The sequence below is a fragment of the Pholis gunnellus genome (genome assembly GCF_910591455.1).
Source record: "Pholis gunnellus genome assembly, chromosome: 3".
Taxonomy (NCBI): Eukaryota; Metazoa; Chordata; class Actinopteri; order Perciformes; family Pholidae; genus Pholis; species Pholis gunnellus.
In genome coordinates, this window is record NC_136529.1 from 12,052,191 (window position 1) to 12,066,868 (window position 14,678).

The 14,678-nt window shown below is 40.9% G+C and overlaps 1 protein-coding gene across 2 annotated transcripts; it reads right to left on the reverse strand.

Annotated features, from left to right (window-relative positions):
* Nucleotides 1–8,914: 8,914 nt before the first annotated feature.
* On the reverse strand, nucleotides 8,915–14,016 carry errfi1a (ERBB receptor feedback inhibitor 1a). Of its 2 annotated transcripts, XM_079183815.1 has the most exons (4): nucleotides 13,877–14,016; nucleotides 11,130–11,335; nucleotides 10,848–10,936; nucleotides 8,915–10,657 (listed from the first exon to the last, which is right to left on the reverse strand). In XM_079183815.1, exons 2-4 carry the CDS (start codon nucleotides 11,279–11,281, stop codon nucleotides 9,522–9,524), a joined length of 1,377 nt encoding a protein of 458 aa, XP_079039941.1. In that variant the 5' UTR covers nucleotides 11,282–11,335; nucleotides 13,877–14,016; the 3' UTR covers nucleotides 8,915–9,521. The 2 variants fall into 2 exon arrangements, with proteins under 2 accessions (XP_079039941.1, XP_079039942.1); XM_079183816.1 differs by lacking the exon at nucleotides 13,877–14,016 and having other exon boundaries at nucleotides 11,029–11,143.
* Between the last annotated feature and the right edge of the window lie 662 nt (nucleotides 14,017–14,678).

Here is a 14,678-nt window from a genome sequence, read left to right on the forward strand (position 1 = left end):
TCTGCACCCATTGATTAGCCCAGGAACATCTACAACAATGATGCCTTCATCGACGGAGGCACAATATACAACCGGTACGAATGTGAGGCCAATGGAAAAAACAGGTTCAACAGAGTCAACATCAACACTTACCTCAAATGGAATAAGCAGCACTACCAACACTGATCATTCCACAACAACAATCAATCCCACCACAAATACAGAGGTATCAGCAAGTTCAATGTCTACATCCCCCCTACTGACTACTGACTTCACTCAAACATCAACTGGACAAAGTTCTGAAACAACACCAGCAGGTACCAGCACAACTCTGCACCAATTGATTAGCCCAGGAACATCTACAACAATGGTGCCTTCATCGACGGAGACACAAGATACAACCGGTACGACTGTGAGGCCAAGTGGAAAAACAGGTTCAACAGAGTCGACATCAACACTCACCTCAAATGGAAGAGGCAGCACTACCAACACTGATCATTCCTCAACAACAATCAATCCCACAACAAATACAGAGGTATCAGTCAGTTCAAGGTCTACATCCCCCCTACTGACTAGTGACTTCACTAAAAAATCAACTAAACAAAAACCTCAAAAAACACCAGCAGGTACCAGCACAACTCTGCACCCATTGATTAGCCCAGGAACATCTACAACAATGGTGACTTCATCGACGGAGACACAATATACAACCAGTATGACTTTGTTGCAGACAGGGGCATCATCTTCAACAGTGTCAACCTCAATTATCACCTCAAATGGAGGAAGAAGAACTACGAACACTAATCGTTCCACAACAACAACCAATTCCAAAACAATTAATGATGTATCAATGATTTCAATGTCTACATCCCCCCTACTGACTACTGACTTCACTCAAACATCAACTGGACAAAGTTCTGAAACAACACCAGCAGGTACAGGCACAACTCGGCACCCATTGATTAGCCCAGTTATATCTACAACAATGGTGCCTTCATCGACTGAGACACAAGATACAACCGAAACAACTATGAGGCCAACGGCAAAAACAGATTCAACGGAGTCCACATCAACACTCACCTCAAATGGAAGAAGCAGCACTACCAACACTCATCATTCCTCAACAACAATCAATCCCACAACAAATAAAGAGGTATCAGTAAGTTCAAGGTCTACATCCCCCCTACTGACTAGTGACTTCACTAAAAAATCAACTGAACGAAAACCTGAAACAACACCAGCAGGTACCAGCACAACTCTGCACCCATTGATTAGCCGAGGAACATCTACAACAATGGTGCCTTCATCGATGGAGACACAAGATACAACCGGTACGAATTTGAGGCCAATGGAAAAAACAGGTTCAACAGAGTCGACATCAACACTCACCTCAAATGGAAGAGGCAGCACTACCAACACTGATCATTCCACAACAACAATCAATCCCACCACAAATACAGAGGTATCAGCAAGTTCAATGTCTACATCCCCCCTACTGACTACTGACTTCACTCAAACATCAACTGAACCAAAAACTGAAACAAAACCAGCAGGTACCAGCACAACTCTGCACCCATTGATTAGCAGAGGAACATCTACAACAATGGTGCCTTCGTCGCCAGAGAAACAATTTACAACTCCTCAGTGTGAGGACTGTCACTGTATCAGGGGTTCCTGTAAGTTCAACCAGACACTTGGAAGATGTCACTGCCAATGTCCAGCGTCTTTCTCCGGAGACATATGTTCCTTTGGAATTAATGGCATCCCTGCACGTGTCGGTGAGGTTAATCATAGTCAATTATAGTTCTTTAAAACACTCTTTAGATTTCAGAAAATAATGAATGCAGCTAAATTATAGGATTTCAGGTGTATGTCAACATTAAATGTGCATTGGTATTTCTTACCACAGTTTTGTAAATTCTATTATGGTTTTGCAATTTCAATTTTATGGGTGTCACCCTCTTTTGCAGATACCGGAGCAATACCAACTCGAAAAGCAAATCTTACTTTGGAAATCGTCAACATACATTTTTTGCCAGCTTTTAATAATCTAAGCTCACCTCAATCATTAGAATTCATCACAACATTAGAACGGGAGGTATATCTTTTTTTTAAAATATGATAGTAGTCTTCTATATTTATTCGTATTTATTCATGTCTTATACCTTATTACTTATTTAATAGACAATCATTGCAGTATCTGATACTATATAAAGATATTCTGTTTATCATTTATGTTTTGCTCTCTGCTGTTTTTTATAATAATAATAATCACAGAATTGTATTTATAGCTTCACCGTGCTATAATGACATCAGTTCTGTGTTGCAGCTTGAAGCCTTATGCAAAGAAGCAGATCCAAAAACCTTTAAAAAAGTACAAGTCATCAAATTAACGTAAGTTTTTCATAAACTTTACTTTTACAATTATTTTAATTACTCTTTAATCAAGCACAAGCTGTTTTCTTTTGGTAATATATTTCTATTTTTCTTCTGTAGACAAGGAAGTGTTGTTGCAGAGAGCGTGGTGGAGTACATCTATCCAAACAATGAAACTCAAATCCAGTTTGTCAACACTCAGCTTGATGGTGTGTTGATAGATATCTTGAATAAAAAAAGTAATCTCAATAAGATTTCTCAGGCCTTTAACAATTCAGAAGTGCAGTTAAATGGTCTCACCTTTCAGACACCTGAGATTACAAGTAAGTGTACTCTGTCAGTTCTAAACATTTTACTTATTGCTGCTTTGCACAGTCACTGTTTTGTTATTTAATGCATGTCATCATTTCTATATTTGCATTATGATACTTGTACAAAATGATAAATACAGATTTGTTTATCAATCAGATATCACAGATCTGGAGCATTATGTAAACTGCTCACAGTTTGCTTATTATACTGCTGACATTGTAAATGGTCAATGGCAGTGTGCTGGACCTTGCAAAACAAACCCTGACTACTGTCATCAACATGGAGAATGTCAAAATGACATTCAGAAAGGGCCGACATGTAGGTAAGCAAAAAGCTCTGTGTTCATCTTATCTAAGAGCAAGATGTTTAAATATGTCTTTCATTTTAGCTCATAATGTTAATCTTATTAATATAATTCACTCGTGTGACCCTTCAATCCAGGTGCTACAAGTCTAGCCTTGAGCAATTTTATGGCCCACAGTGTGACCTCTTCCTTTGGGGTCCAGGTTTCTACGGCGCACTGTTTGGATCATTGACAGCAGCACTCTTGCTCTTGATTATCATTGTCATTGCTGTCACCCGTAAAAAGAAACATATGAGCATTTGGTGAGTTATGATGCCTAAAATGCATTTTCCTTTACAGTAATATGCAAATTAAGTTATCTGTAAATGTAAAGTTACAAACATTGCCATGTGAAACTAATGAAACTGTCTCTCTATAATAGGAAAATAGACAACCCCTATAACAGAAGACTGTCTGCTTTTGAGGAAGATTTCTTTGACTTCTCTGTTACAGGTGCATCCTGATCTCTTTTTTTAGTAATCACTGATTTTTGGGGATTTTTTTAATTTCAACGATTTCACAGTGTCAATAACATCAATTATTTTCCCCAGGAGATCACAATTTGTGATTTGCAGCCTCTTCCACATCAATCAAGTTTGACAACCAAATGCAGGTATTGTTGTATATCTTGTGTACTATTCTAAATCCCATACAGTACTATGGAAATATTCTGGCGTACAAGGACAGATAAATGATTGTAGTTAAAATGTTGATTTTAAAATGTGGTCATTCTTGTGTCTTTCCAGGTCACAACAAAACGTCCAGAGGTTTGGCACATCAACCCATGAAGGCTACAGACCGCAACTTTCTGTTTTAATTACAATAGCTTTCCATGCTTACGGATCGGTATAAGCAAACAAGTTTATATTTAACTTGATATTCTATACTAGTGATTTGTTGTTGTGATTTTTATGATTGTATTTATATTAATTGTAGTTTACTGTTGCCTCTTGTGCCCATATATAAAAATGAACATGTCACTGTAGATTCCAGTTAATTCACACCACACTACATCAAATTGTTTTTGCCAGGATTTGTTTTAGCGTTTTAAATGTTGATTTGTTGTCAATGAGCAATACTGCCGTGAAATATTGAGAAACAAAAGGTAAAAATGTAACATTTAATAAATACTTAATCTTCCTGAAACTTGTTGTTGGGGTTGTTTCAGCACTATTGTCTTTATGTTTGCTTGTTGGCATCCATCAGAGTCAGTACAATATCTTGTCACTAGATGGCAGACACACATTCATTTTAATGATGTTTTGCCTTTGCAATATGTGAATAGAGAGGCACAGAAATAGAGCGAGTTTAATACATGCATGATCTATAAAACAAATGAGAGTGATGTGAAAATGTGTCATTGTTTACTCAACCTCAGCAGTGACCATCACTGTCCTGTTGTAGAATTGGGACTCAGCACTCTCATCATCAGGTAATAATAGCTTTACAGACCGATCTTACTAGTTATGATAATGATTGGTAAGATTTTTTTTAACTGTGCAACTGCACCTCGAAATACTAGTGCACATCTGCACTGCTGGTCCCCAACAGCAATATACTGATTGTCTTTCAATCGGAGTCAGTGATGGCTGTTTGTGTCCACCTAGTGGTTGACTCATAGGAGACACTTGGAACCAATTTCAGTAACAAGCAGCACTTCAGTCGGAATATTCACAACTCTGTCCACCACTCACAGCAAATGATAGGAAAATTTACATTAAATCAATGCACACAGATTTTTCAGATTATCTGGCTGCATGTTTTTTTGTTTGTTTTGGAGAGTGGGATGGTAATCAGAATACCCAGGGGAAAAGCTACCATATAATTCAACTTCTCTTGAACATTTGACAAATTGCTCTCGCTATAACTAAAGTATATTTATATATAACAGATATGAGTGAGCACAACAAGTAATATTCCAAGAATAGCACCTTGGATTCACTATCAACATTTTATTTATAATATACAGGTCAGCTTTCCCAGCTCAGATTCTCATTCTTTGTTAGATATTATCCTGTGACACTGCCACAAAAGCCTGCTGTTAACTACCCCTTTCACTCACAATGAAGAGCGAAAATGGGCATAATTTTAAGAGGAAGAAGTTTCTAAAAATAACATATAGTTGAATGTAGAAAAACATTGCAGATGTTTTATAGATGGATTAGAAATGCCATGTAGTTTGAATTGTCTTAAACATGGAAGAGTATGTTGTTGAGTAGGCCTATTTCAGAACAAAAATATAAATGTATCCTCATGCAGAATAAGCTATTTTGATCATTAAAGGTTTTATGTTATTGATCGTGAATTTGCCTCTATATAGCTCGGATTTACAGTACGGTTGCATTTAACTAATTCATATTTAACTTTTTTTGTTGTATGTATATAACAATAGCTGCTTGATACTCAATTTCAATTTTTGCATCACCTCAACTAATTCAAGTCACTGAATTTGCCCTCTTGGTTATGTTTGTGGTGTTGGTGCCTTTTGGAGAATGTTTCATATAATAACAGGATATCTGTAATGTCTTTGTTTAGCCGAAACGTGTGTAAACCCTGGAATAACCCTGATGCATAGTCGTGCTAGCACTTTTACTACTTCCTGCTACCAACACTAACAAGAAGTCATTGCAAAAGTTGAGGATAGTATAGCATTCAATCTTATACTCTACGACTCACTGAACCAGACAGTGAAGAACAGAAAAAATAAACTTCACTTGTTCCAGCCATAACCATAAATTATGTCATTATTTTTCCAGGGCATGTCAACACTGCTTATGGCTACGGCTACACCAATGTCTTTGGGTCATTTTAAGTCTGTACTTAATTATTTGCACTCTGTCTTACTTGAGCATCGAACAGCCTCCTCAGCCTTTTATGTAAAACCTGGTCTATGTCTCTATCTGGTGGATGAATAGTGGTACTGTTTTATAATAAAAGCATTGATCATCAATACGAGCATGAGGTCAAATAGACCGATGTGTTATGGTTTTCTTTGAATGGCAACGTTTATATAACATGTGTAGAGATCTGATTGATTGTTTTCCTGAATCAAGGCCAAAAAACTGCTGGATTTAGATTGAATTAATACCTACAGGGACATGTAACGTGTTTTACCTGAAAACGTTTCAAATCTCACCCACTCTAAAAGTGTACAGTTTTGTCCATCTTCATTGTAATATACCCAGTAACATATGCTGATGCTGACACCTGCGAACATCTCGCAAGTGTTACCTTTATTATGATACCAATAGACCTTGCCGTTGCAGAGACACACTGGGGCCTGAGCCAGGGGCCACCCAGCATACCTCTTTGTTTATGGCAGAATTTTATGTCATTTTCTTTGCCCGCTCAAATTTTGATTGTATATCTGTATCTATTTCTGCAGCAGTGCAGACATGTGTTAAGAGCCAGTCACAGAAAACCTGCATGCTCTCTTCCACTCAGACACCTGCAGACTAATCAGCAGAGGACATGAGGCATAATTACTGTCATCATTTTTATCCTGAAAAATGTGTTGCACTTGTCCATCCATCAGCAGCGCCATTCAATGACTTCTATTTAATCAACTGAAAATATTGTAAAAAAATAGATGAGACGCTACAAGTGGAAGTTAAGTCCTATATGCTCGATCCCTGAATTGAGCCCATGTAAGGGTCAAAATCCAATGATATATTTAAGTAAAAGATTCAAGTTGTGTTGACTAAAGCAAGCTCAGTCAGGAAATAAAAAGGTTTAAGAAGACAGAATCAGCCATAGAAACAGTTTGAGGGACAAAGTGACTTAATTTCACAAAGAATTGTAATGATCCCGTATAGCTTTTTTTGCCAAGTTTGATAAAAAAGTAATTACAATTGTGAAAGTGGAGCCTAAACATGTCTGAGCTCTGACCACAACAATCCCTTTTAGTGCCACTGCAGTGCAATGATGCGTTTTACTCAGAAGCTAATCACAAACCACATATGGATTAATTCTTGCACACAACAGACATTCAAAATGAGCAGCCTGTCTTTAGTCGCTATGGTCACTACCCATGCCGTCGCCCAGCAGCTCCCCTAAAAGTAAACCAGGTGAAAGGTTTGGCCTGGATAGTTCAAACTACTGCCTTTTATTTGACTAAGACGATAGCGCTAAATCAATTGCTATCAAAAAAAAAAAAAAACACAAACCTACAGAAATGGTCACTGCTTTGCTGAGAGGTTATGGTGGACATTGTAATTACAGCTTATTTAGTCATTACTTGACCTCTAATGCTGTGTGTTTCACTGTGGTTTGGGCTCCATGCCCAACCACATGGACTTGAGTCAAGAGTAAAACACTTGCAACATTGTTAGGAAACCTGTGGGCGAAAAGCTGGCTGCCACAGAGCATCTAAGCAGTCATGCAGGAGGAGACCGTGTTCTAACCAGGAAGAGGAAGGCAATACACTGTTCACCTGTCAGTCGACCATTGTAAGTCACTCTTCTTTCTCTGGATAGAGGCCAGTCACAAAAAGGTACAGCATGAGGGTGTGTGGGTGATAAAACAGGCCAAACAGCTGAGTTGAGAGTTTAGACTCGACAGATTCAAGAAACAGGTTTATAAATAAGTCATTTTATTTTGCTTTCTTTTTAAAGAATATACGCATCAACTATTCACAACAAATGGAATTGTTAAATACTGTACACAGCATACTGTACTCTCCCAGTGCATGTCTTCACCACAGCAGAGAAGTTATTTCATGATAAACTAGTCTTCATTCAGTTTTATTATTTCTAATAAGACACATGAATACCTTAAGATTAAATAGTATCAGTGTATGATGTAAACATTTTTTCAGACATTTAAGTCAAAAGCAACATTGTGTTGGCAAGGTTGTGTGAGCAGGCGGGAGAGAGAAAGTATATTTCAATGACCGTTTGACCTTAGCAGTTATCTGTTTCCCAAACTGAACACCGTGTTCGATACCAAGGGTTACTTCAATACATGTGCTACATTTACTATATCATCCTGATGCTTCTTGAACAATCTACAACAATAAAAATCATATATTTTCTAGGCTGCCAGCAGCCAAAGTCTCTCAGACCACACCCACTGCAATCATGTAAGGCAGGAATGCATGAGCAGAACAGGAAAGTCTGTGTCAGGTAGGTAAACCCTGCACTGTCTTTGTAATGCACGTCTGTATTAACAGGTTAGCCTAACATCTCTGTGATCTAAGATCCGCGTGATCTAAAATCTCTATTTAAGGATATCCGGTTAGAATTGCCTTTGTGTTACTCTTAAGTGAAGTGTACTTGAATTAAAAACTGTTTATCAGGTAACATACAGAGCTGGTTACCTCGTCTTTTGTAGATTACAATTTTAAATGTTTTCTTTATTAATGGGGAGTATGTGAAATATAGGATTATATCAAAGGGAGGTAGTACTTGAGGCAAATTAGTTCCAAGCAATTGCTCACAGCTTGACCAAAAAACAAGAATAAGCTCCTCCAAGTGTTTGATGGAATTTCAGTGAGCATCGCATTCACTTAATGTTCAACAGGCCAATTTCTGTGCAACAAAACAGACCTGGACACTGAAAGAAAGCAATCACTTTTTAAGAGGGCTGTTCTCAAAAGCAGGCGCTGCAAATAAACAGAGCACAGTAACATGGTTGATAGTTTCTACCAATCGTAGAAAGTCATTTGTATAAAGTCTCACCGGAACACTTTTCCAACTGATGCTCACATGCACGTATGCACAAACATGTCCACGCACTCACACTCACACACACACACACACACACACACACTCTCATCAACAGACAACTACACCACATAAGCTGCACTGACACTCCAATGGAAACACGCGTAGCTACCAGTAATGTACCCACCTCTGAGTACAAAATGTACCATGTGGGAAACATTCATTTACACAGATATAGTGGCCTGAGTAAGACTGCAACTTCATCAAGGCGGGGAAACCACATCAGTGTTGATGTACAATAGCAAACAGAAAAGAGATTTGTGTGCTAATATCCTTCATTTTGTTAAAAAGTAATTGGCCTTGTATTGAGACTTCATATATTAAGTGATTCATGGTGACGTTACTGACCTCTGTCCCCTACAAAGGCAGCGTCAATGCATCTCACAAAACATCCTCAACCTTCAAGACACAGAAAAACACTGAACCGCATGAGGTTCAAGGCCAGCTTGTACCCTCTGACTGTACCACAACATCAGCAAAAACCGCACAATATTGAATGTCATAAAAAAAAAAGAAAAAAAAAAAAGTAAGCTCTACAATGTGGAATTTTCCCACAATCTATTGTCAGAGATACAGTTTTTACATCAAGTATCTCAGCCGTGATAGCTACTTAACATTACCAGTAACTGAATACAGTGCACACATACCATGTGTGTTCAGAATACATAGGGGGTTAAAAAAATAAAAAGTTAAAGCAGCAGTTTGAGGGTTGTTAGCGTCCGGTTTCACCATTTTTTTCAAGTGGCTTTTGCTCATGTACAGTCCTCTGCTACTTCCACTTAAACTTTTCAAACTAAATCCACATGTGCTTTCCTCCTGGTGTGACAGTCCCACTCCGAGCCTGATACATCTGTATTGCGAGCTGCAGGGCTTTCCATGACCCGAAGAAATCTCTCTACACAAGGTGAGTCCACGAAAGCGGGCCGCTGAGGCAGGAGATAGTAATGTGTGGTGCTGGCCTTCTTGCCGTTCTCCATATCAGGGAGGATGCAGGGGGAGCCCTCACTGTTCTGTCTCTGTAAACCACGACAGCTTACGTATTTAGGATCTGGTGCAAAGCTTTGAGTTGGGGGCATCACCCCATTAATGTATGTTGGGAGGCTCTTGGGGCTGGGAGTGCGGGAGCTGCTTCTAGACAAAGGTTCCCTTGGTGGCACCTTGGGTGGTTTGTCCTCATCGCTGTAAGCCCCAGACGAGACCTCTGCTGACCAGCGGCGGTAGTCTCCTGTCTTGATTGTTCGTGGAGGGATAGGGGGTGGTACCTCGGCCTTATCCATACTTTGGGTGTGCCGTTTCTGGCATGTGAGGCGCAGCAGTGAGGGCTTGTTAAAGGATCCAGCTGGGCCAGAGTGCGAGCGTCGCAGTCTCCTCTGAGCTTTGTCCTGCTGTCTCTGATAGACCGCTGGCTCCGGCGGTTCCTGTCGCTGCAGCTCATACTGTTCCCGCACTTCCTGTGGAGGATGTGCCTGATGCTGCTGCTGCTGCTGCTGCTGCTGCTGCTTGGGCTGCCTCTGGCTCTGCGGTCCTAATGGGCCGTCGTAGTAAGCATAGTTAATTTGCCCACAGTCCCTGAAGCTCCTTCGACTGGGGACTCCATATCGAAAGGGAGACGATTTGGGACACTGATCTGACACAAGGCAGCGGCTGTCGTCCGAACTTGTGAAAAATTCTACCTCTTTGTCCATAGCCTGCTCAGGGGAGATGTCCGTTTGTGGAGGGATGGGGGGCAGAGGCTTGGAGCATCTGTCTGGCGTCTGTGGTGGACTGCTGCACTCGTACACCGAGAGCCTCTGGAATGAGGGGACCACCTGGTCGTCATCAGCAGGACTTGGGGTGGATGGTTCGGCATTGCAGAACAAGGAGAGATGGGAGGGCCGGGATTTCTTTGGAGGTAATCTCTGTGAACTGGGACTGTGTTTCTGTCCTGTCAAGAGAGGAAAAGGAACATTACATTAATGACGCAGTATCAACTTATAAAGGTTGGTTAACGACAGGAATGCATGAGCAGAGTCTAGTGTGTATGTAGCAGATGATTCAAAGCAACAGCACATCCAAAGCAGCATGTGTGTATTTCAGAAGACCTGCACTGTGCAGATGACAGATCATGCACTTACTTTCATAATTTAGAGACGGTGGAGGTGGCCCTTTATGATGAGCACGAGAGCTGTGATCCGAGTGTGCAGTGTTCATACTGAAGTAGAAGCTGTTTAAAAAGGAAGAAAAGAAACATTTGTACCAGTTTAGATAAAAAGGACCTAACCTATCATCATTATTTACAATAAATCTCAGACTGACCTGAATCATAAAAGTGCAGCACGTCATGCAGATTTTCAAAAAACATCCATCCTAAGACTCTTCCCCTAAGGGCCTGTTAGTCTTGGCACCTGAACACTCACTTGTCCAGCTCATGGTGATAGCTCCAGGAGGGTTTGGATCCAGCCATGCTGTGACAGTAGCTGCCCCTCAGGAAGGGGTTTTCTATGGGAAAAGAAATCTCCTGGGCAGTCAGGCCCACTGTGGACATGCTCCAGGCACACTCGGGTCGCATCAAAGTCAGGAAACACTCAGATCACCCGGCTGGCTGCCCCTGCTTCTGGTGTACCTGTAACACAGCCAAGATACAGCCATGAATGACAGTGAAAGGGGGGTGAACGCAAAAGCAGATGAAGAGGAAACAGAACATGGGTTAGCGCATTGAAAAATACTCTTTGTAAGCAGAGCCCACATCCTCTACTGAAGCTAAAGGAGAAATACAGTCATGATATTGGAACAGAGAGCAAATGACCCAAATCTACCCATTTCTGCTGCCCACCAAACCAAATATTTAGTCACGGCCTTGTGCTTTGTTTCCCACTAAAAAGACTAGACTATAATCTTCTGTGACAGAGGAATGATTAAAGCTCACTTTGGCAAGATTATAGGACTCTTATGTCACAACACACCAAGAGGACAGAGCACTCGGTCAACAACTTTCTGGTCAGTATTGTACAAAGAAAGCGGAAAAGTAGTCGATAGACCAAAATAACGAAGAAGGATCTTGACGCAAGAATGTCGGTATAATGCGCAGATTGTGTTTTTTTTCTACTTTATTTATAAAACTGGCCTGAAGTAGTTTTGCGTGACAATAATTGGTGCCTTATATTGATAAACAAATGCAGTTGTTATTTTTCACCAGGTCACTGAATGATCTTTACATTTCAAATACAGTGCTATATTCAACAAGCCTAAATTTCAACAATACTCAATCTTATGTGTGAACCCATAAACCAACTTTCAGACTTCTATTTGTACAGACTGTTCCACCTCTTAATACGTTTACAGTTTATTTTAAACTTGACTGTGCCGTGCTCCAGTGCTGCAATCTCGCTTGTCCTGACCAGCAGAGGAAAGGGCTCCTCCAGTTACCAGAGATATACCTGATGTTGCAAGAACTCCTCAAGTCAAATGACCTGAATGTTCGAGTCATGTCAAGTATGTGTCAGGGCTGAGTAAACAATGTGTACAATATTCGGGGGGGGGGGGGGGACCTGGCAGGATTTTTATATTTCTGGGGTCAGCGATACATTGTATGTAAAATCTAAACTAATATTTTTACCTCGCACTGGATTAACCTGTTCAGTATGTCACAATCCCTGGAGACATGAGTTTAGAAGGTGTTATATCAAAGTATGCAGAGCCTTCACGTTTCCAAGCGAGTGTATCACGGGTAGCTGTGGGCGTCTTTGTTTGTCTTTGACTTCAGCACCCTATCAGAAGTCCTATTTTTCAGAATGCAGCAAAACAGGTGCATCCGTCAGCCTGGTGGTCATCTCTTCTGGAGACCACAAATGAGGTGCGTGCACACCCAGTGACACGCTGTCCTCCTTATACTGTTGATGACTGAGAAGAACACGGCCCCCCTCCTTCCTGGTCTCCTATGAGCCATATTTACGTGCTGCACTGACAACTGGTGAGAAACAAGGCTCTAAAACAACAGGAAGTCTGGGGCACCAACATGAGCCAAACTGCCCACCAAGGCATGCAATCCCTATGCCCAGGGTCGTCGATTCGGTTTGGCGGGGATGGGAAGCAACATGATCCCCGATAATGAACCCCGGGGGCTTGTGCTTCCTCTTGCAACAGGTGCAAAGACAGTTCATCCTGGCAGTTAACCACAGCAGAATTTACAGGCAACGGGATAAAACAAATGACGTGCCATGCAGAGCATTGAGGGAATTTACTTTCAGTCACTTAATTGAGATCATTTGGCCAGAGAATGCGAGTCTTTATGTGGTCAAGTCTGGCCTTTCTGTTGATACAATAGGTGGACAGGCTCAATGAGAGTGTGAAGATAACATAGGGCCCATGGGTGCTGGAAAAAAAGAGGTCTAAATGGGGTTAGCAGTGACATCAGGAGATAGCTTGCCTTTGATTCAGGATTGCAGTAGTCACACAGATCTTGAAAGAAAGAGTTCACACCCCGCTCATGACACCCCTGCAGCGGTTTCCGAGCAACCATACCCGCTCTACCTGTGCGGCAAGCAAACAGCGCGCACACCCCCTCACTTTACCGGATTGAGATAATAATGGTTAAAAGCCCTGTAGCAAGCAGGTGACTCACACCACAAGTCAGCTATCTGGCAAGGACAGGTAGCTGATGATGATATACAGAGTGGTTTGTTATTTCCCTTTAGTGGAAGCGGAAAAGATTTAAAAATATACAGATATTGTTGACTACATAAAAACGCAAACAGTTATAGGTTTGCAATCGACTTAAAGTTATGTAAGGGATCAAACATTTTATATCCATCATAAAAAACAGACACGGTGTCTATATATATATATATATATATATATATATATATATATATATATTCAGTGAAAGTTGTAAAATGTGTTCCCAATTTGTAGCTCATTTTTCTAAGAACTTTTTAAATTCCTCGAAATGTCGGCTTGAAGACAAGTCGCTCCTCTGACTGGCTTAGAAATAAAACACACAAATAAACAAACAAACTTATAACAATACACACGAATAAGCCTATAACCTCAATGTTGCATCAATCAGAGGTGTCTGTCGCGCTGGCACCAACATACAAAACAATAGACACGGGCTCCTACTTACAGCAGCCAACACCAGACATTTCAAACCTCTTTCTGAACTCACCTAAATAACTTCGCGGTTTTCCTCCGCCGACTCGCTCCTAGACTCCTCTTTGGTGTAAAATAGCTCCTCGGTTTCTTTGGTTTCTTTGAGTCTGTAATCGTCTGATTGCACCAGAGACAGCACGCCAGCGAATAGGTGGCGCTCCGGCTGCACTGTAACACTTTTATATAAGTCTAGTATTGTAGTGAGCGATGTCTTATAAGCTCCACCACACGAGAGACGCGCTGGCTCCGCCCGGAACACTTGCCCTTAAAGGCGCAGTCTTCATTTTCAACACGTCTCCCTGCAGCGTACGTGCGGCAGTACAGGCTGAGTGTAGCCTATATGGGACATATACGCAGGTCTAATTTAAGCATTAAGTTAACTTGATGTGATCAAAGTCTGCTTTTAACCTTAGAGGACGGAGCATGTGTGAACACAAGGATACAATCAGCTGACAAAGTTGGGGACATGCAGGATACAGTAAACAACTCAACAATTAGACATGCAGCTGCTCTGTCAACTGGCTACAGCTCGATGGGGATTGGTTGATGCAGTGGAGTGATGTTTATTCATAATTGTATACTCTGCTTTGCAGCAGTATAAAGTGATAATTATAAGGTGCCACATCATCCTGGTAGTTTAGCCTTTAAAAAACGTTTCATGTCTTGACCTATATTGTACTTCAAATGTGTCTCCTGTGTGGTTTAATAAAGAGCAAGCATACAGTCAAACGACAAACTTCATGGATCTGCAGGGAGACAGAGGCAGTAATGGGGATGGCTCCAGGGCAGAAACACAGACAACGGGAAAAGCAACACAG

Coding starts and splice junctions, on each gene's coding strand:
- errfi1a (XM_079183815.1), bottom strand. CDS start 11,281: ATGCGACCCGAGTGTGCCTGGAGCATGTCCACAGTGGGCCTGACTGCC. Junction 10,937..11,129: donor TATCACCATGAGCTGGACAA/GTGAGTGTTCAG, acceptor CTTTTTAAACAG/CTTCTACTTCAGTATGAACA. Junction 10,658..10,847: donor ACCGTCTCTAAATTATGAAA/GTAAGTGCATGA, acceptor CTCTCTTGACAG/GACAGAAACACAGTCCCAGT.